Source organism: Thalassophryne amazonica, chromosome 15 (assembly GCF_902500255.1).
Source record: "Thalassophryne amazonica chromosome 15, fThaAma1.1, whole genome shotgun sequence".
NCBI classification, from domain to species: domain Eukaryota; kingdom Metazoa; phylum Chordata; class Actinopteri; order Batrachoidiformes; family Batrachoididae; genus Thalassophryne; species Thalassophryne amazonica.
In genome coordinates, this window is record NC_047117.1 from 79,344,141 (window position 1) to 79,368,641 (window position 24,501).

Here is a 24,501-nt window from a genome sequence, read left to right on the forward strand (position 1 = left end):
GGATTTTACATGTGTTAATGTCCATAACCTTTAAATGAAGTCAGTTGCATGCATCTATGTGCAAAATACCACAAACATACACATATTAAAAGAAAATCTATTTTTTTTTAGCTTTTACCAAATCAAAAATGGATATGCCTTGAAGGTGGTTTGTCACAGGAGGTGCAGTGTTTGGCACAAATCCAAATTCAGTACACCTATCGTTAAACTATTGGTTTAAAGCAATGATCTTCCAGTGTGCATTCCCACAACAGGGGAATTTCACTAATCATGTGAGACGTGATACAGAAAGAAAATTATTTGTGTATATTTTGTATGTTGGTAGCTGGGGTAGGGTTAGGGTTAGGGTTAGGGTCCTGACCAGAGACTGTGGTGCTGACTGCACTGGACAGATGTGCATTGGACGTTCTACTTGTATTACAAACAAAAAGAGATGAAAAAAGTCACATTTGATATTATTTACGCAGTGTTTGTTTCATTACATTAAAGAGGACACTATACATTTCTGTTTAATCATGGTGTTTTCTGGGTTAAAGAAGCTTATTAGGTGAAAATAAAGAAATGCATATCCAAACAGCTCACAGAAATGTCAGATTTCTGCATGTTGTTTCAAACATGCTAAATTACAGACATAATATCTGTCCCCGAATTTGTTTTTAACCTTAATAAATGATGTTGGTGTAAGCGTGAGACTGAGCTGTGTATTTGATGGTACGTACATTCTCTTAATTCGGTTATGTGACTTTAACGTGTCGCTGCGTCAGTCGACTTCAGAGGGTAAAGAAAAACTGCCATGTTGAACCATCTAGGATGCAGCTTTCCTGTGGATTACATGTTTTTAAAAAAAAAAAAAAAGCTATGCTCCGGTTCTGCTGGAGATCTCACTGACACATAGAGATGACCAAGTCACTCCAGGCAAGAGAAGTGCATGAATGAATTTATGCAGCTGATATTTTTAAAATACAAATAATGTAACTGCTGAAGATCTGTCAAGCTGCGACTTCAGTGTTCTGTCTAAACTCACACAAAAGCTCGAGTCCTTCTTGCCTGCCAGTCACATTGAAAACCTCTAAAATCCTCCAGTTGTGAGAAAAAATTACATTTGAGGAGGCCCTGGGGAAGACACGGGGCACATTGGAAAGCCTCGGGATCCCCTGGGAAGAGTTAAAGGACTTGGCTGAGGATAGGGAAGTGTGGGATGAGATGCTTACTTAGCAGTCACCTCCACCCGGACCTGGAGAAGTGCATGAATGAATTTATGCAGCTGATATTTGTAAAATACAAATAATGTAGCTGCTGAAGATCTGTCAAGCTGCGACTTCAGTGTTCTGTCTAAACTAACACAAAAGCTTGAGTCCTTCTTGCCTGCCAGTCATATTGAAAACCTTTAAAATCCTACAGTTGTGAAAGAAAATTACATTTGTATGTCAAACATGTAATTGCTTAGTTGAGTTATAAAAGCAATGATGTCACAAGCAAAAAATAAAAATCAAATGGAAACAGAAAAACAATGACAGACACAACTAATAAACACAGGCGACCGGAGATCCCACTGGGAACAATATACCACACAAAATCTGGATGAATTTCACAAGAACATTTGCTGCTGGACTGGTAAGAATACAATGTCATTTATCATTATTAATGTTCGTTATAATGCTCCTATTAAAGGTGCTTATTACATTGTGGTCATCATAGCCAGACAGACAGACAGACAGACAGACAAACACAAGAACAATGTCATAAAATCAGACAGGCCCTTAATTATGAACTAATCTAATCATGAGTCAACATGCAAGGTCACAAATGACTAGATTTAGAATATTTAGATGGCTTAAGAACAGAATATATATATATATATATATATACGTGGTGTGTCCATAAAGTAACGGTCCTTTTTGTTTTTTTAAAAAACTATATGGATTTCATTCATATGTTTTTACGTCAGACATGCTTGAACCCTCGTGCGCATGCGTGAGTTTTTCCACGCCTGTCGGTGATGTCATTCGCCTGTGAACACGCCTTGTGGAAGGAGTGGTCCCGCCCCCTCGTCGGATTTTCATTGTCTGGAAATGGCGGAATGAAAAGGACTTTTTTTTACATCAGAATGTTTTCAGAAGCTGTTAGAGACTGGCACCTGGAAACCATTCGAAAAAGTACCTGGCTTTTGGTGAAAATTTTACGGGCTTCACAGAGAATAAGGACTTTAACTATAGCTTTAAGGACCCCTTTAAGGACGGTTGGTGCGCCGTGCTCCGAGCTGCGATGTCGCGGCACAAACCACTGGATCATTTCTAAGCTGATGGCTCTGTGGATACGAGACCGTCGTGTGCTCTTTCTCTGGTTATCACAAGAGCTGGACATCAGCCATTTTCCGGCAGATTTCACTTTTAACAAGAGATTTTGTCATGGAAAACCGCGCGGAGGCTTCGCGCGTCACGACCGATTCGCTGATGAAGCGAGACAAAGGAACACCTCCGTTTCGGAGTGTTAGAGGACAAGTTTGGACATGCCTATCTCGGCTTTCAGTGCTTACCAGTCAAGTGAGTATAAGAGAACTTGTGGAGAGCTGGACATGTCTATGACTATATATCCATATAGTTTTAAAAAAAAAATAAAAAGGACCGTTACTTTATGGACACACCACATATATATATATATATATATATATATATATATATATATATATATATATATATATATATACTCAAATACCACAAAATATGCTGATAAATGAACAAAAAATAAATTAATATCTTCACTTGCTTCAACAAGATCAGGCCAGGGGTGGTGGCCAAGTGGTTAATACGTTTGTGTGTAGTGTGGTCGTTTCCCGGTCCAAACCCACCGCTTCCCATTCTCCAATATGCAGCTGCATCAGGAAGGGCATCCAGCATTAAAATGTGCCAAATCAGACGGCGAACACATTGGTCACTAGCATAGCTTAGCAGAACTCAGTGTTTGTGAAATCATGTGACGAAACCTATATAAACTTGACTTAAAGGACATGTTGCACATTATTTAATGTCCCCGTCAGCAACCTAACATTGAAGTATTCATGATTGTAAGTCTATCCGTGCACATGCGGTAATAATTTGTGGTCACTGATGTCTATTATTGCTAATTATCCCTCTCACTTGGTGAGTTAGCAGCTGCATTTCCTGAAAACATCTTATTCATCATCAAATGGTCAGTAACAGCCTAAATCTAAGTTGTTAAAACACTGATAAAAGTTGAGAAAGCAGTCATCTGACTGTATTATCTCCATGGGGAACTCATTCCAGAAAACAGGTGTATGATAAAAGAATCCAGTATGAACTTTGAACTTTATACGTGGATGTCCTCTGTCATGTCAGCTCTAATTTTTTGTCATACCACAGAAATAAATGTACTTCATAAGAAATATATTTTAGTGTGAAATACATTTGTCACCTCTGTGGAAAATTTAAGGGCACAACACCTTTAACTATGCCTTGTTGTATGGCTGGCATGCCTGGCTGCCTTTTGTTTCTGTCTTCTGTTCTGTCTTTTGTTTTTCCTTCCAGGTGGCTTGCGTTCAGGACTGAGTGGCTGTGTGGCTGAGTTATCAGGACCTCACCCTGATCACCTGAGGCTGGTCATGTGCAGCTCGTCAGGACTCACAGCTGTGGTGCATCTCTATGGATTGGGGCATGGTTGCATTTAAGGCTGGAGTACACAGTGTGTATTTGCCAGAGACTCGACCTTGTGACCAGACGGGTGAGATCGTCGTCTAGAGAGCCATCTCATCATCATGGATGCAGAGACCACCAGGTTTGATGCCATGGTCTGTGAAAGAGGAGGGGGTGAGGTCTCACGCTCGTCAGCACACTTCCTGAGGTACTTTAGGTTTTGTGACTAACATTAGTACAGTCAGTAAATGCGGTGTCCCTCACACCTTATTATATTGAGCTGTTATGTTAGTCGTTTAATCAGCTTCCACTGCAGTGGAGAATTGAACTGGGTGTTCCATGCCTGCAGGGTGGGAAGCTGATTAGTGATTAAGCCAGGAAGTGTTTGCTGTTTATGTACACCTTTGAGTGGTCTCTCTGTGTGTGGAGTGTGGACTCACATGATGGTGTCTTCTTTCACAGACTCGGTTGGTCGCGGCCACCTGGGGGGTGTCGGCGGGGTCCTTGGGTCCGAACTGTTCTGGCTCCGGACCGTTTGTGCTGCTGGGAGCGCACCGCTATTCCACCACGCCAGACCGCGCATTTATTTGTTTGTAATTCTGCACATCACTGTTATGTTATTAAATTCTGTTATCCTTTGTACCGTGCTCTGCTTATTTTATACTGGGTCTTACTTCAAACGCTGGTCGGTCCTCCGCCCGCGTCCTACACATAACATGCCTAATATTATTGTAATTTTAATTTTAATTGAATCTTTATTTAACCAGGTTAGTCCCATTGAGATCGAGACCTCTTTTGTAAGGGAGACCTGGACAATTAGAAAGTTTCCAGTTCACCTAAGTTGCATGTCTTTAGATATCTGAAAGATGATGACAGCGAAGTACACATACATAGCGATATCACTTTGTAAAAAAGTCTGGCTCAGTCGCTGTTACTCACATTGCTAGGAATTGAATAATTATCGAATGTGAAACAAATATTAGTTATAAAAGCTGGGCTTTCAAGTTCACGCAAGAAATCTGATGTTTTAATATGGATTAAAATTGCACCACATCATGTATTCAAACATGGCTTCATACTCAAACAGGTCATCTTGTTTCTGTTTCTTTTTTGGGGTGGGGGGGTGACTCTTTAGTGATGCTGTGGCCTGACTCCCCTTCTTCTCATATTATACAGCCATTTGTCAGGAAATGTCAGAGTTTTAATAAACCTCTAAACAACCTGTCACAACACGGCCAGCGCCCTGGCATTTTGCTGGCTCGTAATGAGAATTGTGTCTGTAAAAGGTTAACCCAATCAAAATTAATGGTGAGACCAGCCAATGGGGAATTGGTGTTTCTGCTAAAACATCTAACTGGGGGGCTGCACAATGTTGTGGCAAACATTTGTTCAGAATCATCTTTTGAAGGTTTTTCCTGATACTTTTGGGATGATTTTTACTCATGTTGGGCTTTTGGTGTCTGTGTTTTTCTTCCTTTTCTACAGCCATATTGTTCTTTACATCTCCACCTCCACGTGTCAGCAAATCCTTACACATCTGGAAACATAGCCAGCAGGGAGTCGGCACCAGGGATTATTGTTGCATCAGGTGGGTAAGATGAAATAGAGTTCCTCTGTCTGTTCCTCTGTCATCTTCCAGTTTGAACTGGTTTAGTTTAAAACGGAACGTCTTGTAGAAACCCTTGTTGACCCCATTGTTTTTATCAAAATACAGCATTTAATCAATTAATTATGTGACTATTTACACTGATACAACTTAGTCACACCACTACGACGCAAGCAGCTGACAAATATAGCCTTCGAAGGATGTGGCCCCTGATTTGGGACACAGGCTTGGTGTCGCTTTGTTCAAGTCTACTTATTGGTGGTGGCATTTACGCTGGAGTAGCCATGCCAGCTTTCTTTGGACTGTTTTATTTATCCATGGATGTCTCTCAGGAGACCCTCAGTCTTGCTCTGGGTCATTGTCCTGCTGAAAAATGAAACATCACCACAGTCTGATGTCAAGAGCACTCTGGAGCAGGTTTTCATCCAGAATGTTTAAGCACATTGCTGCATACGTCTTTCCCTAAATCCTGACTACTCTCCCAGTTACTGATACTGAAAAACATCCCCATAGCATGATGCTGCCACCACCATGCTTCACTGTGCCACCACCATGCTTTGACAAAATGACCACTGGGTTCTTGGTCACCTCCCTGACTAAGGCCCTTCTTACTTGATTGTCCAGCTTACACAGGCGGCCAGCTGTAGGTAGAGTCCTGGTGGTTCTGAACTTCCATTTATGGATGATGGAAGCCACTGTGCTCATTGGGACCTTCAAAGCAGCAGAAACGTTTCTGTACACTTCCCCTGATTTGTACCTCAAGACAATCCTGTCTCGGAGGTCTACAGACAATTCCTTTGACTTCCTGCTTAGTTTGTGCTCGGACATGCACTGTCAACTGTGTAACCTTATATGTCGACAGGTGTGTGGCTTTTCAAATCATGTCCAGTCAACTGAATTTACCCCAGGTGGACTCCAATTAAGCTGTAGAAACATCTCAAGGATGATCAGTGGAAACACGATGCACTTTAGCTCAATTTTGAGTTTCACGGCAAAGGCTGTGAATACTGATGTACATGAGATATTAGTTTTTATTTTAATAAATTTGCAAAAATCTTTTTCACATTGTTATTATGGGGTATTGTGTGTAGAATTTTGAGGAAACAACAGATTTCATGCATTTTGGAAGAAGGCTGTAACATAAAATGTGGAAAAAGTTAAGCGCTGTCAATACTTTCTGGATGCTCTGTACATTCACACATATGCTGCTATGCATGTGAATGGACACACAGATTTCGATGGAAGTCGGGTGGAATAAAACCACAGTTTATCGCTTAGAGGAGTGAAAGACATGGAAGATTGATTTGAGCATTTGCTGCAAAATCTGCAGCAAATCCATACTCTATGAATAGACTGTAAATGTAAATGTAAATGCAATCCTATTTTGTATTAAAAACTAAACTTGCATTTTTCTGAAATATTACAATGACATCCACAAGTTTTGACAATTTTACTTAATCCACTAACCATCCAGGAGGTGGCAGACACACCTGTAGGCACTTTTGTTTTTCAGTTGTTCTGCTTTATCAAAGTCAACCACCATCACAACATCCTCATTATATGCACATTTAATTTGGCGAGTTACAAGATGTTGCCATTTATTGTTTTTGACAACCTTGCTGAGAGTGGCTCACTCACTCATCCATACCTGTCAAACTCTGAGAAATGTCAGAGAGGGAGATTTTTTTTGCAACCCACCCTTGAGCCTTGTAGAGTGCCATGCATTTTTTTCTTTCTTATTAATTAATCCTAATTAATTATCCATTCTTAATTGATTAATTAATTAATTGCACAGTATGTAAAACAGCAAAAAAGTCCACATGAGGTAAGTGGCATTCTTTGCAGCTTTGAGTTCATCTTTTGTAGGTTTGAAATCACTGTCCTTGCAATCTGAGTTGAGTTTGATCAGAATCAGAATTGATTTTATTATATGGCTGCAACTCTACGCGCGCTCTGATTGTCTGATTACCGGTGTAATATATAACCATATCAAGCCGGTTTCCATGACAGTCCGTCTACAACGCGTATTTTCTTTACAAACCAGGAAGCTAAAAACGCAATTAGAAAAAGCAAGTCGGACATGAACATACTCCATAAATATCTAAACAGCATCTGAAAAAACATACAGATTGAAAGCTTTTTACCAGCTAACGACAGGACCGCCTCTTTGCAACCGCCTGTTTGCAAGTTCGAACAAGCTCAACACCGTCAGCAGCGTATTCAGGCGATAATGTAAGTTTACGTGTTTATATGTATAACATCCATATCACAAAGGAATTATTAACCTCGCTTGCTCGGTCTGTACGAGGATATCAGACATCTGTGTTTTTCCACATGAACCTCACTGAGCTTGGTCCGTACTGATCCGTCTGATATTTCCCCGTACAGACCTCTCACTCGGTTAATAATCCTTTATTATTACATCTGCCAAAGATGTAATAAAATCATCGGCATTTATTTATTTGTCTGTCTGTCTATCTGTTAGCAAGGTTACATCAACACTACCGCACTGATTTTAACGAAATTTTCGACACAGATACATATTAGGCCATGGAAGACTCCATTAAATTTTGGAGGTGATCTGGATCTGGATCCAGATTCTAGATCAAGATTTCGCTTTGTATAGTCTTTGAAGGATTACTTCAAAACTACTTCATGGATTATCACTAAATTTTCACCTCTGACATATATTAGGCCATGGAAGACTTCAGTAAATTTGGGAGGTGATCCAGATCCAGATCTGGATTCTGGATCAAGATTTCCCTTTGTATATCCTTTGAAGGATTACTTCAAAACTACTTCATGGATTATCACCAGATTTTCACCACAGACATATATTAGGCCATGGAAGACTCCATTAAATTTTGGAGGTGATCTAGATCTAGACCCAGATTCTAGATCAAGATTTCCCTTTGTATAGTCTTTGAAGGATTACTTCAAAACTACTTCATGGATTCTCACTAAATTTTCACCTCGGACATATATTAGGCCATGGAAGACTCCAGTAAATTTGGGAGGTGATCCAGATCCAGATCTGGATTCTGGATCAAGATTTCCCTTTGTATATCCTTTGAAGGATTACTTCAAAACTACTTCACGAATTCTCACCAGATTTTCACCACGGACATATATTAGGCCATGGAAGACTCCAGTAAATTTTTGAGGTGATCTGGATCTGGATCCAGATTCTAGATCAAGATTTCCCTTTGTATATCCTTTGAAGGATTACTTCAAAACTACTTCACAGATTCTCACCAGATTTTCACCACAGACATATATTAGGCCATGGAAGACTCCAGTAAATTTGGGAGGTGATCCAGATCCAGATCTGGATTCTGGGTCAAGATTTCCTATATCCTTTGAAGGATTACTTCAAAACTACTTTACAGATTCTCTCCAGATTTTCACCACAGACATATATTAGGTCATGGAAGACTCCAGTAAATTTGGGAGGTGATCCAGATCCAGATCTGGATTTTGGATCGAGATTTCCCTTTGTATAGTCTTTGAAGGATGACTTCAAAACTACTTCATGGATTCTCACCAAATGTGCGCCACAGATAGATATTAGGGCATGAAAGACTCCACTGAACATTGCAGTTGATCTGGATTCAGATTGGCAGACATCAGAAATCTCTGATTGCTGTTGTTAACAAATAAGTTCGCACATACAAGCAATTTGATCTGGTGTTACTGGAGTAATAAGAAAAGAAAAAAACACTTTGATAAGAAGTAGAAGAGTCAAACAGACAAAACTATATTCACTGTTGAATAAATAAATAATAATGGAATGGGACAGTGTAAAAACAGGTGATTAGAGTACAGATGCAGCTAAAAAGAGCACATGCAATGTCATTGACTAAGTCTGTTCTGTCTTCTGTTGCAATCTTGCAAACCATGGAGAAAGTTCTTTCACTTGAAGCATTTGAATGAGAGATGCACAGAAGACCCTCTACCTGTAAACTGCTGCTGTCCTCCGGAGCACGCGAGCTCTTGGCTGTTCACTCAGTCTGCAACAGCGCTGGGAAGCATCAAATAGAGACAACAGTGATGTCCGCCCACCTGCTGGCGCTGCTTTTTACCATATAATATGCGATTTATTTTATTTTTAAGTTGTTAAGTTGCTCCATTTTAAAGAGTCAGCGGCTCCACAGAGGGTCTTGACGCTCATATTTGAGAGATTTTAAGTATGAATCGGGAGGTTGGGAGATAACTCTCCAAATCGGAAGACTCCCAACAATATCGGGAGAGTTGACAGATAAACTCATCCACATTTTTGCTATAAAAATGATACGCCCTTACCAGCACAGGGAATATTTTGTGGCAGAATGTTTGACAGCAGTGAGAGCCTCTCAGTTTTTCTTATAGACGTCTTGCACCTATTTGCTGGTAGTTTCGACTACACTTCCTTTGCTGCATTCAATTTCTTTTAAGTTTGCAGGAGTCATTTTTGCAGTGAAAGATTTCAGATCTCCCCAAATGCTTTCAGTGGGATTTAGGTCACGACCCTTTGTTGGACAGTGTAAAACAGTCTATTGTTTGGTTTTCAGCCATTTTTTTGTGCTGTTGAATGGATGCTTTTGGTCCTGCTGAAAGACCTTCACCTCAAACTTTGTGCTCTGACACTTGGGAAACACGTTATCCTCTAAAATGTCTTGGTAATCTTCTGATTTCTTCGTTCCTTTGATACACTGAATGCCTCCAGTACCAGAGGCAACAAGGCAGCTGCACAGAGTGATAGAATTTCCACCATTTTCTTGTACTTTTTGACACTTGAGGTTAGCGAAACAAGAGTCACATCTTGCATGAAGTTGGACGTCGTCCAGCATCCTGCGAAGCAAATTGTTTGGAGCGGGGAACAGTCCTGCCTCTGAAACACTTACCGTGTTTAACCACCTGGCACCAATTACAGGCCGAATGAAAGCAATTACAGCAATCTGCACATTGTTTCAAAAGCTTTGCTTAATATGGTCAAAACTGGTGAAAGATGTGTGCTGTAATGCAGATTTATTGGTCAATTTGGGAGTGTGGCTGGATGTTGCATTACAGACGGTGGTAATTACAGCCCGCTGCAGGGCGGAACTCCCGCTGTTGCGCTGCTGCTTTTACTTAATGTTTAAGAAAAATGTCAAGTTCCTGTTTGTGCGTGGTTCACTGTCTCCCCTAAAACATTTCCTGGATTTTGTCTTCTCTTTGTTCTGTGAATCACCTCTAGGTTCCATTGGTGCAGAGTTGACCACCAGCAACGTCAGCGTGTTCATCACCTCGGATGCGGGCAATGTCTGGAGACAGGTGGGCGCCATTGCACCCACACGCAGCAGTAGGGCCGTAGACTGTGTATATGATGGATAAGTGATGTCACCCGCCAGTTTTCTGAAGAGTGAATTTGAAGCCCAAATGGCGGAGCTGTAGATGTCACCACCTTTGCAACCCCTTGAAATTGCACTTAACACCAATCTGATTGTACAACAAGTTATAAAAAAGACTGTAACTTTACCCAGATAAAGAAACAATGCTGTAACATAATGACATCAATAAATTATGAACTGCAACTGGATTAAAGATATATAATTATTGTATTTTCCAGAGTATAGTTTTTACTAGTTTGGGCAGTGTTGCCACAGTTACTTTGAAAAAGTAATACAATTACTTATTACTCCTTGAAAAAGTAACTTAGTTACTTTGCTGATTACTCAGTTTTAAAAGTAACTAAGTTAGATTAGTAGTTACTTTATTAGTTACTTTCAGCAGCTGCAGACAACACCCCCCCCCCCCCCCCCACCACCTCAACATGAAAATGATAACCTGTTTTGCCAATACTTACTTTATAGTCACCATTTCTTGACATAAATGAACACATACTTGTTTTATAAAAAAAAAAAAAAAAAAAAACTAATAAAGTCATCTTTCTTGACCTCATATTTAACTGTTGACAGCACTGTAATGGTAAAACTTTCCATTTCTAACCTACATTGTTAATAAATGTAACTATTAAACTATTTGTAACATTTTTCTAACATTTAAGTTCTTTCTAAACATTTTACTTGTTGAAATTATTATTATTATTATTATTATAGCATAAAAAATGTATTTGTAAAACCATAAGCTCTGAGCATTCCTGCACTTTGAGATAGAACTGTTTTTCACCTCAGAGCTGAGCAGCACAGTGGATCTGAAAGAATAACACATTAGATTACTCTTTAGTGACAGAAGTGGTGAGATTCCAGTAACGCGTTACTAAGTAATGCATTACCGGCATCACTGAGTTTGGGAGGCCCTGCAACTTATACTCAGGTGTGACTATTATACAGAAAAAGCATGTGTTTGTTATTTGTAGTAATAATTAGAGTAACTGTTTATATAGGATTTTCATAGGAATCAAAGCATAAAACAAAATAATGAACAATAAATCCCTAAAATAAGAAGTAAAACAATGCACAAAAATCCCAAATTAATGAGCTGATAACACAGAAAAAAAAGTACAACTTATATGTCAGTGCAACTTATATATGGGTTTTTCATCTTCAAGACACCTTTTTTTAACAGGTGTAACTTATACTTGGTGTGTGAATATGTGTGTGTGTGTGTGTGTGTGTGTGTGTGTGTGTGTGTGTGTGTGTGTGTGTGTGTGTGTGTGTGTGTGTGTGTGAGAGAGAGAGAGAGAGAGAGAGAGAGAGAGAGAGAGAGAGGAGAGAGAGAGAGAGAGAGAGAGAGGATGGGTGAATGTGAGGCATTACTGTAAAGTGCTTTGAGCTTCTGACAGTCCATTTGCCATTTTTACCATTTATTCTCCAAAAAATACAGCAGAAGGGTCTGGGAACATGTTTTCTTGTATTTTCTCAATAACTGCTCTCGAGTAACTAATAACTCAACCAAGTATAGCCAAATGTATTGTTTGTGATTATAATAAAGCATATTTTACTTATGAACTCATATTTGATAATAATGACTTACAAAATATACAAAATGGTTACATTTTTTATTTGGGAGATTTTATACACTTCATGAATTTATGAAAATATATATTTTATGTATTTCTATTTTGGGGAATTTTGGGGAGATTAGAGTGGATTTTTCCACCAGGATTGTGCAAGTTTTCCAAAATGGATTTCTGCACTCCATCCTCTGAGTTTAGAAAACCAATCTTGGGCATTGGCCCAATTTTTTTATGATACCAACAATTAATTAATTTGAGCCAGAGCAGGTGCATTGGCCTTATCTTAGAGATGCTGAGTTTTTTTTTTTTAATTCACACTGGTTGTTTGTGATTATCATTGGCAAGAAAAGCAATTATACAGCAGTGGGTGAGTTCAGGTCTGTCACCCATGATGCATTTGTGTCATGATTGTTGTTTCTATTGCAGATCTTTGACGAGGAGTACGCAGTGCTGTATCTCGACCAAGGAGGAGCCTTAGTTGCAATAAGACACACTCCGCTTCCCATCCGCCACCTGTGGTGAGTCATTATGACTGAGGTGCCGTTTGTCTCGGCATGGATAATTCCCTCAGAGGAAGCGCTGGGGCTTAACTTATTCAAACAGTCACAAATGAGTTTGCCTTTGAATTGGGGAGACGATGTTATTATAGTCAGAATACACCGGGTTTTGTTGTTCGTCATTCCTTTTCACCTTTTGTAACTGTACGGACACAGCCGAGTGCTCCGTTTGCCCCAGCCATGCCTGGAATGTGAAATAAAGTTGTTCGCCAAGTCTCAGGGTCATTAAGTTGTGCACACAGTTGGGGGATTAGTGCTGGTCCCTTGTGCAGAGTCTGTTTGTGTCCTCAGGTTGAGCTTTGATGAAGGACGAGAGTGGAACAAGTACAGCTTCACCAGCTCGCCTCTGTTCGTGGATGGGGTACTGGGCGAGCCTGGCGAAGAGACGCTCATCATGACGTGAGTCCAGGATCTGTTAATCACACGCATCAAAGTAATTACACAAGTACACACGCGTTCCGCTTTGACGCAAGCTGGCGCCGTTTGTATCCATATCCAAGTCTGCTCAATTTGGAATTTCTCTGTGCCTGTTTTCCGTCTCATGAATAAAAAAGATTCTCCCTAGTTCTGCCGCACATCAAAAACCCCTGTCTCGGGATTATGATCACGGGAGATCAATGGTTTGGCAGCCACCGACAGCCCGACTGTCCATTTGAAGAACTTGAAAGAAAATGATCAAAAAAAAAAGAGAGAGGAAAAAGAGCCAGAGACAAGAAATTTGGTTTTAAAAGTTGTAACGTGAAACGTGGAAAAAAAGTTGGCAAAAGCAGTGATATTTCTCAGATTTCTGAAGATTCTTTTTGTTTATCTTCCATGTTTAATTATTAGAACAGCCCAGAGTGCACGTGTGCGAGAGCGCAGCTCCTTTACTACAGATTAAATTTACATGTTTGTAACGTGTAACCAGAGGCTTTGTGCCGTCGATGCATCAATGTTTCATGACACCTGCCACATAGTCGGCTTTAGAGCGGGCTGATCAGGCTCAGCTGGAGAGACGGGGAGAAAAAAACATGTCGATCGTCTCCACAGGAAGGAAAGAGAACAGACGGCAAGGTCAATGACAGGAAGTTGTGCCGTTTTTAGGTGCTCGGACTTAACCTGAGTGTTTCATTTTGCACGACTTCCACATAACTGCAAGCACAGTGTCAGTGCTTTTGAATTTGAGCTCTTTTAACTACATTGTCAGATTTGCTTGATCAGAGTTTCTCTTTTCTGCTACTTTGGTTCATACTTAGTATTTGCACATCTGCAGAGTGTTGATGTCTCAGCATATTAGAGTTAAAATAAAAACCAAACAGGAGCTCTTGGTATTGTACACATTTGAGAGTAATTATATCCAAATCAGCTGTGCATCTTTTAAGGGACCAAAAGTAATTGGACGGCTTTCTGCTGCACTATTATACAGCCCATTCTGTTTCATTAACAACTGAGTACCGTAATTTCCGAACTATAAACCGCTACTTTATTCGCTTTGAACACTGCGGCTTAAACAATGATGCAGCTAATTTATGGATTTTTACAGGCTTTCTCACAAGATGAAATACATCAATTGATGCTGCCCATTAATTGGCTGAAAGCTGCGGTCTTCATGTGGCGTAAATTCACACACACAAACAATAAATATAAAGTCTTACCTGTTAGTTTTACTGGATTTATCAAGACATCCTGAAGAAAATGACATCTGAAAATACTTTAATTCCTTGTCGTGGCTGAAGAAAAGTCCCTCTGGCACTTTGCGCTACAGTTGCGCCTCTGTCAAATCAGTCAGTGGAGCCCCCCCCCCCCACCTTGTCTACAAGTTGAAAAGTCGCAGTGCCTTAACGTCTCATTTACCACAGACACCAGGCAATCCTGTCTGCACGCAGTGACATTATGTCATGATACACAAAGAAAAGAATTTAAACTTCCTCAGTTTCCACTGCAGAGAGGCTGTGCGACACCGTGCGCACACACTGGATGACATGCTCATCAGAAAAAGCATTTATGTTACGTATTTAATTAAAAGTTAAAAAAATCTTTCTAACATCTTTCTGTGTAAATATCTCATATTCCAACGTGGAGACCCGCGGCTTATAGACAAGTGCAGATTATTTATGTACAATTTCTTTTTCCTTTTTAAATTTGGTGGGTTCGGCTTATATTCAGGTGGCTCTATAGTCCAGAATTTACGTTAGATTAAAAGTACAGAGTTCATTTACAGTGTCACATGTCCAAAAGAGTTCCATTAATCCTCAAGTAATAGAACATGAATTGTCACAAACTGCTTTAGAACTGATAATAAGCCCGCACAGTGAAACAATGGCTACTGTTGACCAACGGCGAAGTCCACTAGACGACACAGGAGCCAAGTTGATGTCAGTCAATGCTGATGTTTGGCATGGTCCTGGAAATAGTTACAACATGTTTAAAATTTATGCAGTTCGTGCTTAAAGGCTGGCAAGAGTTAAGCTTCGCTACGGTATGACACCTCTGCTAGTACACTGTTACAGCTCTGTTGCCTACTAAAGGTCTCCGCTGGCCAACATTGGAGGCTTGATTGGATGCACCGCCTCCTCCATATAGAAATATGAAGAAATACGTAGAACCTGTCTTGATGAGGCAGCAGTAGCAAGTGACACAATAACAGAGTTACAGAGTTACGTGTTTGTATACACTATGTCACTTCTCAAATGTTGAGCTAATGATCAGCTCTGCCAAGTTACATAACTGCTCCGCTGGGTGCTCCTGTGCTCCAGTGGCGAAAGTTGAACTATGTTCAATTGTAAGTAAATTAGTGGGGGTTTTTTAAGTTTGTCTTAATCCTGTGTCAAATGTCCTTTTTGGTTTTAGTCATATTTAGTCATTCACATACCTTTTTTGGTGAGGTTTTAGTCAACTATAAGGTTATTTTAGTCTAGCTTTAGTCAAAAGAGAACTGAATGTATTTTATTCTCATTTCAGTCAAGACATTTTTGTCTTTGATTAAAAAAAACAACAAAAAAAAAAACAAACAAACAAGTGTGGGCGAGAAATTTTGCAGAATTTAAATGACACTTTTTCATGTAGTGAAGTTATAAGGTAATCAAACTGTTGTGCTGAACAAAAATTGTTTTGTATTGTGGTATTATCAATCGTTTTTATAGAAAAGACTCTAGAAACCATTCACATCTTGATCAAGTTGACTAACTGCCCCACCCCACCCCCAACGTACACAATCAAAACCTGTTTGTTTCACTTTAAGCCTTTATCAGGTCAAACACCTGATTTTCAGGTACAATTTTATATATGTACATTTAACCCACTCAGTAACTGACTGCCAGGGGTTTTAAAGTAGTTGAGAGAATTTAAACATTGATTAACTGCAATATTTCATGAAGTCAGTGTCTCAGTTTGCCCTTACAGACCCCAAACTATTTTAAAACTCACAATATTTAAGAGGTGGTCCATGCATTATACTGGTATCACTTAGCTGGATGAGATGATTCTGTTTCATCAAAGAATTTATACATGTTCCAACAGCGATATTACCTTGATATCTCTTATCTGAGACACTCATTTTTAAAACCAACAAAAGTCCAGTGACTGATGTTTGTATATTTAAAATGTATGGGTCCTCTTGCCTTACTGTCAATGTTTATTGAGACCTGTCCAAATCTTATGATATTGGCACTGTTGTGTCTTTTTTGTTCAAGATGACTAACTGGTGCTTATGTGTAGTTTGCATGTGTTCCCCATTTTGTCCACTTTGGAAAATTAATGGAATGCATGCTTAAAATGATAGACTATGTATTTGCATAGATTCATGAGCTGCAATACTGTTCCAGAATGATACTTTTTGTTGTTGTTTTGTGGATTGACTCTATCCCATGTGAATTAGTGTGATAAGATGCAATCCAACAAAATTTTTGTTATAATGTACATATTCATTTTCTGAACGTGTCATTGCTTACCTTCAAACACATACAGTAATTTATGAAAAAACAGAAACCTTCAGTTTTTACTACTGTGCTTAGTATGTTGGCACTGCCTCTGCTCACCTTTTGTTAACCACTAGGGGCAGCAAAAAGCACAGCATGGAGGAAGCCCAGAAGAAGAAGCCAACTGTTGTTAGCATACAATAAATTATATGGCATGACTTTCTTATCCTGAACCAGAATAACAGTATCAACAACCAGTGAATAGAACCGATCTTTAAACTTTTATGAGTCTTTGAATAACAAATAATAACATTTCTTGTCAGTTATTTTTAGTTTTACAATTTGATTTCATCTCTTGCAAAACAGGAAGATAAGAAGTTAAACGTAATTGTAAACTTATATTTTTTTCTTAAAAAATTTGATTGTTAGACTCAATTATTAGATGCCAGTAAAAATTCTGCTCATACATTAATAAATTAGTAGTAATATTTCAATAGCATAGTATAGATAACAACATTGTGCCCAAGACTGTGCAGTTTTGCCATAATAAGTACTTTTACCATTTTGTTTAGCTGATAATACTTCTACAGTTATTTCAAATGTGTTTGGCTCAGAATCAAGAGAACATTCCAAGCTTTACAAAGACAACAAGCGGCTTTAGACAATCTCTCAGCTGGCAGATACACCATTAGTTTTCATAAGACCATCATGCACTGTTTTCTTATCCATTTGTACCCATTTTTACAGTAAGTGCCTGTCGTGATCGGGCGCTTTGCAAGCTAATTGACGGACTGATTGTGATAAATATGTTGCACTATGAATAGCGAAGGGGTCAGTGCAGAAGAACCCGGCCACTCAATTTAGCTCGAGATAGAATATTTATTGGGTTAGTTTCATAACCTTGAATTCTGTTTTGTGTTTGACCATTCATTCTAATCAAGTTATGCTTAAAAAAACTTTTACATTAACGTCACTTGTGCACAACATCAAGATCACTGAGTGTTTGAGGATTATTCTGCAGCATCTTTCATATTGACATGCACCCGACAAGTAATGTATGCATTGATATTTTCCAGAATATTTGGACACGTCAGTCATCGCTCCGAGTGGCAGCTGGTGAAAATAGATTTCAGGTCCATCTTCAACAGGAGGTGTACAGAGGCGGATTATCAGACCTGGCACCTACATAACCAGGTATGATCAATGCACACAAGTATCATTAAAGGCACTAGAGGCTGAGCCACTACAACAACCCCAACTGTCCAATCTGGCAGAGATTTAAACAGTTCTTTCATTATTTCATTTCTTAAGCATGTTAGACCCAAATCAATTTATTCGTAAAGCTTCCTGTCACTAAATGATGAAAATTTATTTTTAAATTTCTCTGCTTCATTTTTTTTTTTTTTTTTTTTTGTCCAAAGCGTGAAATATAATATTTTTTGTTGTAATCGCACTATGTTGACTTAGGTTTGTGAAAAGTACTGTTGTTCTAAATATAAGATGGCACTGATTATAAGTCGAGCCCTCTTTTTTCAAGACGTATTACTAAAAAAAAAAAAAAAAAGCAAAAAAAAAAAAAAACGCTTTTTGAAGACAAAATCTTTTTTGAAATAATTAAAGAAAATGTTATGATTTTAAGGAAATGCCACTACGATCACCCTTTTGGAGCAGCTCTTATTTTTTCTTGTTTTCAAATACATCTTTCAGACCACAGTCATCTTGACTGACATTTTTAATACTGGTTTTTTTTTTTTTTTTTTTTGGGGGGGGGGTGCTCTCTTCTAATATTACAGTTGGTCACACTGTATTTCATGGATACTTGAGACTTGACTGATGACTGTGCTGCATTTGTTTCCATGAGCTTATTTTTTTTAATTGTATCACCACAATTGCTGGTTATGTGATCTATCTTTTGAGCAACACTGTATTCAGGATGGTCACCATGTCCATCCTGCAGCACTATAATGCTAAAAGTTAATGCAGATTCAACTTTTCCCTAAAATTGATTTTGTTGTTGTTTGTTTGTTTTTTGTTTTTGTTAACCCTCTGGATGTTCCAATTTCAATTCTTAATGCAAGTAAACCATACCAGTTAATTTGTGTGGGATGAGACTATAAGTTCTAGACAATGGATAAGGCAGGACACAAATGCAGGACTCAGACAAAAGGGTCTGTGTGTAAAAACAGTTTACTGAAGCAGTCCAGTACACAAAAAGGCAGTCCAATAAGAGCAACAGTACTAGGAACATGAGGCTTAGACGTGGTGGAGGATACAAGCAGGTGGCTAAAACACACTTGAGGCAAGCAGGTTGAGAATACACAAAACAGAGCTGGAGAGAAGCCACTAGGCTCATCAATCTGGCAAAGAACAAGGCAAACTGGGAAGCTTTAAATACACCCAGGTGATGAGGTGCAAATTGAGAGCAGGTGTGCGTGGAACGCACCAGAATGAGGGTGTGGCCAGAGAGAGGGAGATGCCCACTACCAAGAACCAGGAGAGACAGACAAGAGCGACAGAGACAGACAGACCCAAGCAGGAAAAACCCAACAAGAGAATAAACAAACAGGAAAGCAACAAAACCAAGAAAATCTAACAGAACATACAAAACTAAACCAAAGCAAGAAAATAAACACAGACAAAACTCACATCCTGACAGAGACAGACACTTTCTGTAGGTTTTCCACATGTAGTCCAAACTAACAGACCAAGATGGAAACCACACCAGAGATCGATTTGACATGACTGGGTTCTGGTGTGAGAACACGTTTGTCAGACCAGTGAGTGGACTGAAGGCAGATATCTGTCAGGTTTATCATCTCTTCTGCATTACTTTCCAAATCCTACCACTGCACTCATAGTGGTTCCAGTCCTGCTGCCAAGAACTCGTCAACCTGTTCAGGCTTAATGCCAGGACAGAAGCTTTGAGTGTTCCTTTATCCACAGTGCAACTCTTTAATTGTTTTGGACACCCATATGTTCACAGTAGCTATTGATCAAAACATATAACATGGAAGATGACAAGAGTCCAAACCAATTACAGGCTCCCCTGTGCAGAGGAAGGTCCTGGTCAGCTTCAGATATAAACTGGACAGAACATTAAAAAAAAAAAAAAAAAAAAAAAAAAAAAAAAGAGTGGAGACAGAGTCACAATTTTGAGGTTTTCAGATGACTGAGAAAGTTGAGGGCATTTTCAGTTTTATTTTTGGTCACATCCAGATTTTTAGGAATCTCACTATTGCCACCTATTGCACAAAAAGAGAATGCAGTTACACAGGCCTGCTGTGCTTCTCTTTTTCCAGTATTCCAACTGATTTCATATTCTCTCACACAGATGTGCCGCTAAAAAGGGGTCGGGTGCCGGCAGCTTTGCATCTAAAGCTCCTTGGTATTAATTTATCTCAATACTGTGTATCCAAAAATAAATAAATAAAATAAAATAAAATCCCCACATTCACTGAAAAAGAACTCGAGCAGCACATCCCCCAATGTCACAGAGGAGCAGTTGTTGAGTTTCGCTCAGCGCAAGCCCGAAACAGGAATACACAACGACAGCATGGCTCACACGCATGCACTGTGTGATGCACACTTGGTTTGTTGCTCGCTGTAAACTATTTATGGGGGGGGGGGGGGGGGGGGGGGGGGCAGTGTTACAAAAGTAGCTCACTTTCAAAACTCTTTGTGTAACTCTCTTCTCGATTGTGTTTTTGAAATCCGGCCTCAGGGCGAGCCGTGCCTCATGGGGGTGAAAAGGATCTACCGCAAGCTGAAGCCCACATCCAGGTGTGTTATGGGAAAGACTTACTCTGTGTCCATGACATCGGGCCCCTGCGACTGCACAGAAGCTGACTTTGAATGGTGAGTTCACCCCCCCCTCTTTATTCCATTCATGAAGCAGCTTTGACTTTTTGTTGAGTTTGACGCAGTTTTTCTTGAGCCTCGGGTACCTCATGTGTGTCCCGAGGGAAGACTAGCAAGCTGCTCAGCATAGATCAGTACAGGTTGGGAAAGGTCAGTTAAACTTGTGGTGATTTTGAACAAGTTCATCATTTTCGGACACGGCCAATTCCCAGCCCCCTCAGTCATCTCACACTTAGCTTGAGGTGGTGGATGATTGGTGCAAATCTGTATCCAGTTTTCACTCACATGCACCTCGTGGTATCTAGAATTGAGGACAGCGTGTATATTAAGTCCTGCCAGCATTGCACTGAGTTGCACCAGGGGTCCTTAGCTAAGTGTAGGCATGGCCAAGGAATTTGAGAATCCACCATGCTCTTGGGGGGGGGGAAAAAAAAAAAATCCCTGACTTTTGCTGAGTGGATAGAGGACTTAGTGCTGGATGAGCCCAAGGGAGAGTTCCTCTGGAAAATCAGTTGAGATGTGCCAAGATGTAACTTGATCCATTACAGCGCATAAAGGCGGCAAACACGGCAAAATGTAAAGGCAGCGTTATTCCATATTTTATTCCATAGTTTATTCCATAACATTTCCCTCTGTATGGTAAATATAGTATACCATGGGTTTTAAATACAAATGAATTGTAGCAGCACACTTAAAGGTCAATTTCTACCAGATTGTGAATATTCACATTGGAATTAATAATTATTTCTCCTCATGTAATAGATTAGTGTGTTTATAAGAGTAATTTAAATGTTTTTGAAAATGTGACAGTGATCCAGAAAACACATTAACAACAAAGCCAATTAATGTGAGACATTTTCAAAATTTAAACCAAACTTAAAGCTGTATGGCCTTTTTTTTTTTTTTTTAAGATTTAAGTCACGAAAAATAATTTTCTTTGTCACCACTATAATTTTATTCCTCAGCATTTAAATAAGGGATTCATAATATGATATTGACAATATGATCAAAATTCGCAATGTCTGGAAACAATTTCGAATTTGTCCCCCTGATGGGTAGAAATTCAAGCAATCAAACACCATGACGTACATTTGGTAGCAACTTCATGAATCACGTGGGGGCTTCCCCCAATCTGCATGAGGGATGCTCGGAAGCACACGGCCACTACCAATCAGATTTAGGGTACTTGCGCAAAACAAAATAAACCAACATGGTTGAAAACATGGTTGAGCTTATTTCTGTATCATATATTTACTTCCAAAACTAAAAATGCTGTGATACCTCTGAAGTGATTTGCAAGACATCTTATGGGTGTTAGCATGCACAACGTGTGAACACGCATCAAGCAAGTTGGCCAGGTCAAAGGTCATCTCAAAACCTCATGTATGCACACATATGCTTCCTCCTGCAGTCCGTCTGCACGGGAAAAGACAGTGTTCACCTTGAAATTCCATCCAGATAAATATGTTCTTTTCTTTAAAATGAGTTGTAATTTTGCAACGTTACAAAAAAAAAGCTACATTATAATGCTTGGATTGCAGTAGAAACTAAATTGTGTCAGTTGTGTGAAATATGAAAGGCCGTACAGCTTTAAATTTAAGTCCTATTTTTTTTAAAGAGTGATACTTGAAATTTGAAAAGCTGTTCAAGTAGTTATTCCACAATAATAAACAGCCAAACAACAAATAAATAAACAAACATCACGTGGGCCTTTGCACCTTCTGTTTGTCAGATTTCCTTCTTTGAAACAAATTGTCACATTACTCTAAAATGCAAAAATAAAATAAAATAAAAAATAAAAAGAAGCAAATTTTAAGCATGGACACAAGACCTGTATGTTGTGTGTGTTCACATTATTGTGTATTGTGGGAACAGTTTATGTCCACAAAACATTTCACTATAACTTGTCTTTAATATGCATCTAGCACATAAAATTGTAAAAAGTGGGGCAAAGGCTTCACAGGATGGTGGACTATTTTAGTCCTCTGCAGGTTTATGATGGATGGACTGAAGTGGATTCAGCCCCAACTGAGCAACTTTGGACAAGTTGACATCAAAACCGTAGCTGTAATCGATTCCCTAATATTACTTTTTAACTTCCTCAGGCATTTTTAGAGGTTCATTTTTGAGCGATATATATATATATTTGTTTTATTATTATGCTTCTTTATACAAAATTTTTAAAAGGACAATCTTGAATCACAAAGAAAAAACTATTTGCTACAATATTATACACTCAACAAAAATATAAATGCAACACTTTTGGTTTTGCTCCCATTTTGTATGAAATTAACTCAAAGATCTAAAACTTTTTCTACATACACAATATCACCATTTCCCTCAAATATTGTTCACAAACCAGTCTAAATCTGTGATAGTGAACACTTCTCCTTTGCTGAGATAATCCATCCCACCTTACAGGTGTGCCATATCAAGATGCTGATTAGACACCATGATTAGTGCACAGGTGTGCCTTAGACTGCCCACAATAAAAGGCCACTCTGAAAGGTGCAGTTTTATCACACAGCACAATGCCACAGATGTCGCAAGATTTGAGGGAGCGTGCAATTGGCATGCTGACAGTATGAATGTCAACCAGAGCTGTTGCTCGTGTATTGAATGTTTATTTCTCTACCATAAGCCATCTCCAAAGGCGTTTCAGAGAATTTGGCAGTACATCCAACCAGCCTCACAACCGCAGACCACGTGTAACCACACCAGCCCAGGACCTCCACATCCAGCATGTTCACCTCCAAGATCGTCTGAGACCAGCCACTCGGACAGCTGCTGAAACAATCGGTTTGCATAACCAAAGAATTTCTGCACAAACTGTCAGAAACCGTCTCAGGGAAGCTCATCTGCATGCTCATCGTCCTCATCGGGGTCTCGACCTGACTCCAGTTCATCGTCCTAACCGACTTCAGTGGGCAAATGCTCACATTCGCTGGCGTTTGGCACGTTGGAGAGGTGTTCTCTTCACGGAGGAATCCCGGTTCACACTGTCCAGGGCAGATGGCAGTGGCGTCGTGTGGGTGAGCGGTTTTCTGATGTCAATGTTGTGAATCGAGTGGCCCATGGTGGCGGTGGGGTTATGGTATGGGCAGGCGTCTGTTATGGACGAAGAACACAGGTGCATTTTATTGATGGCATTTTGAATGCACAGAGATACCGTGACGAGATCCTGAGGCCCATTGTTGTGCCATACATCCAAGAACATCACCTCATGTTGCAGCAGGATAATGCACGGCCCCATGTTGCAAGGATCTGTACACAGTTCTTGGAAGCTGAAAATGTCCCAGTTCTTGCATGGCCGGCATACTCACCGGACATGTCACCCATGAGCATGTTTGGGATGCTCTGGACCGGCGTATACGACAGCGTGGTACCAGTTCCTGCCAATATCCAGCAACTTTGCACAGCCATTGAAGAGGAGTGGACCAACATTCCACAGGCCACAATTGACAACCTGATCAACTCTATGCGAAGGAGATGTGTTGCACTGCATGAGGCAAATGGTGGTCACACCAGATACTGACTGGTATCCCCCCCCAATAAAACAAAACTGCACCTTTCAGAGTGGCCTTTTATTGTGGGCAGTCTAAGGCACACCTGTGCACTAATCATGGTGTCTAATCAGCATCTTGATATGGCACACCTGGAGGTGGGATGGATTATCTCAGCAAAGGAGAAGTGCTCACTATCACAGATTTAGACTGGTTTGTGAACAATATTTGAGGGAAATGGTGATATTGTGTATGTGGAAAAAGTTTTAGATCTTTGAGTTCATCTCATACAAAATGGGAGCAAAACCAAAATATTTGTTGAGTATATGAGTGAAATACAATTTAAAGCTTTTTAATGAATGGTTAAGGTTGTTTTTAATATAATATCACTAAAATGCCACTTTAACATCCAGCAGGCCTGAGCTGAGTCAGGATACAATAATATTTCAAAGTCCTTGGCCAAGTTTTCTACCCCTTCCTGGGGGATCCTAAAA

At 39.6% G+C, this 24,501-nt stretch overlaps 1 protein-coding gene across 1 annotated transcript in view; it reads left to right on the plus strand.

The window, feature by feature from the left end:
* LOC117525749 (VPS10 domain-containing receptor SorCS1) overlaps nt 1-24,501 on the plus strand; it is a 509,976-nt gene that overhangs the window by 434,318 nt on the left and 51,157 nt on the right. The window contains 6 exon segments of the mRNA XM_034187684.1: nt 5,136-5,238; nt 10,472-10,548; nt 12,620-12,711; nt 13,042-13,149; nt 17,723-17,840; nt 20,368-20,501. Of these exon segments, the coding sequence (XP_034043575.1) occupies nt 5,136-5,238; nt 10,472-10,548; nt 12,620-12,711; nt 13,042-13,149; nt 17,723-17,840; nt 20,368-20,501 (632 nt within the window).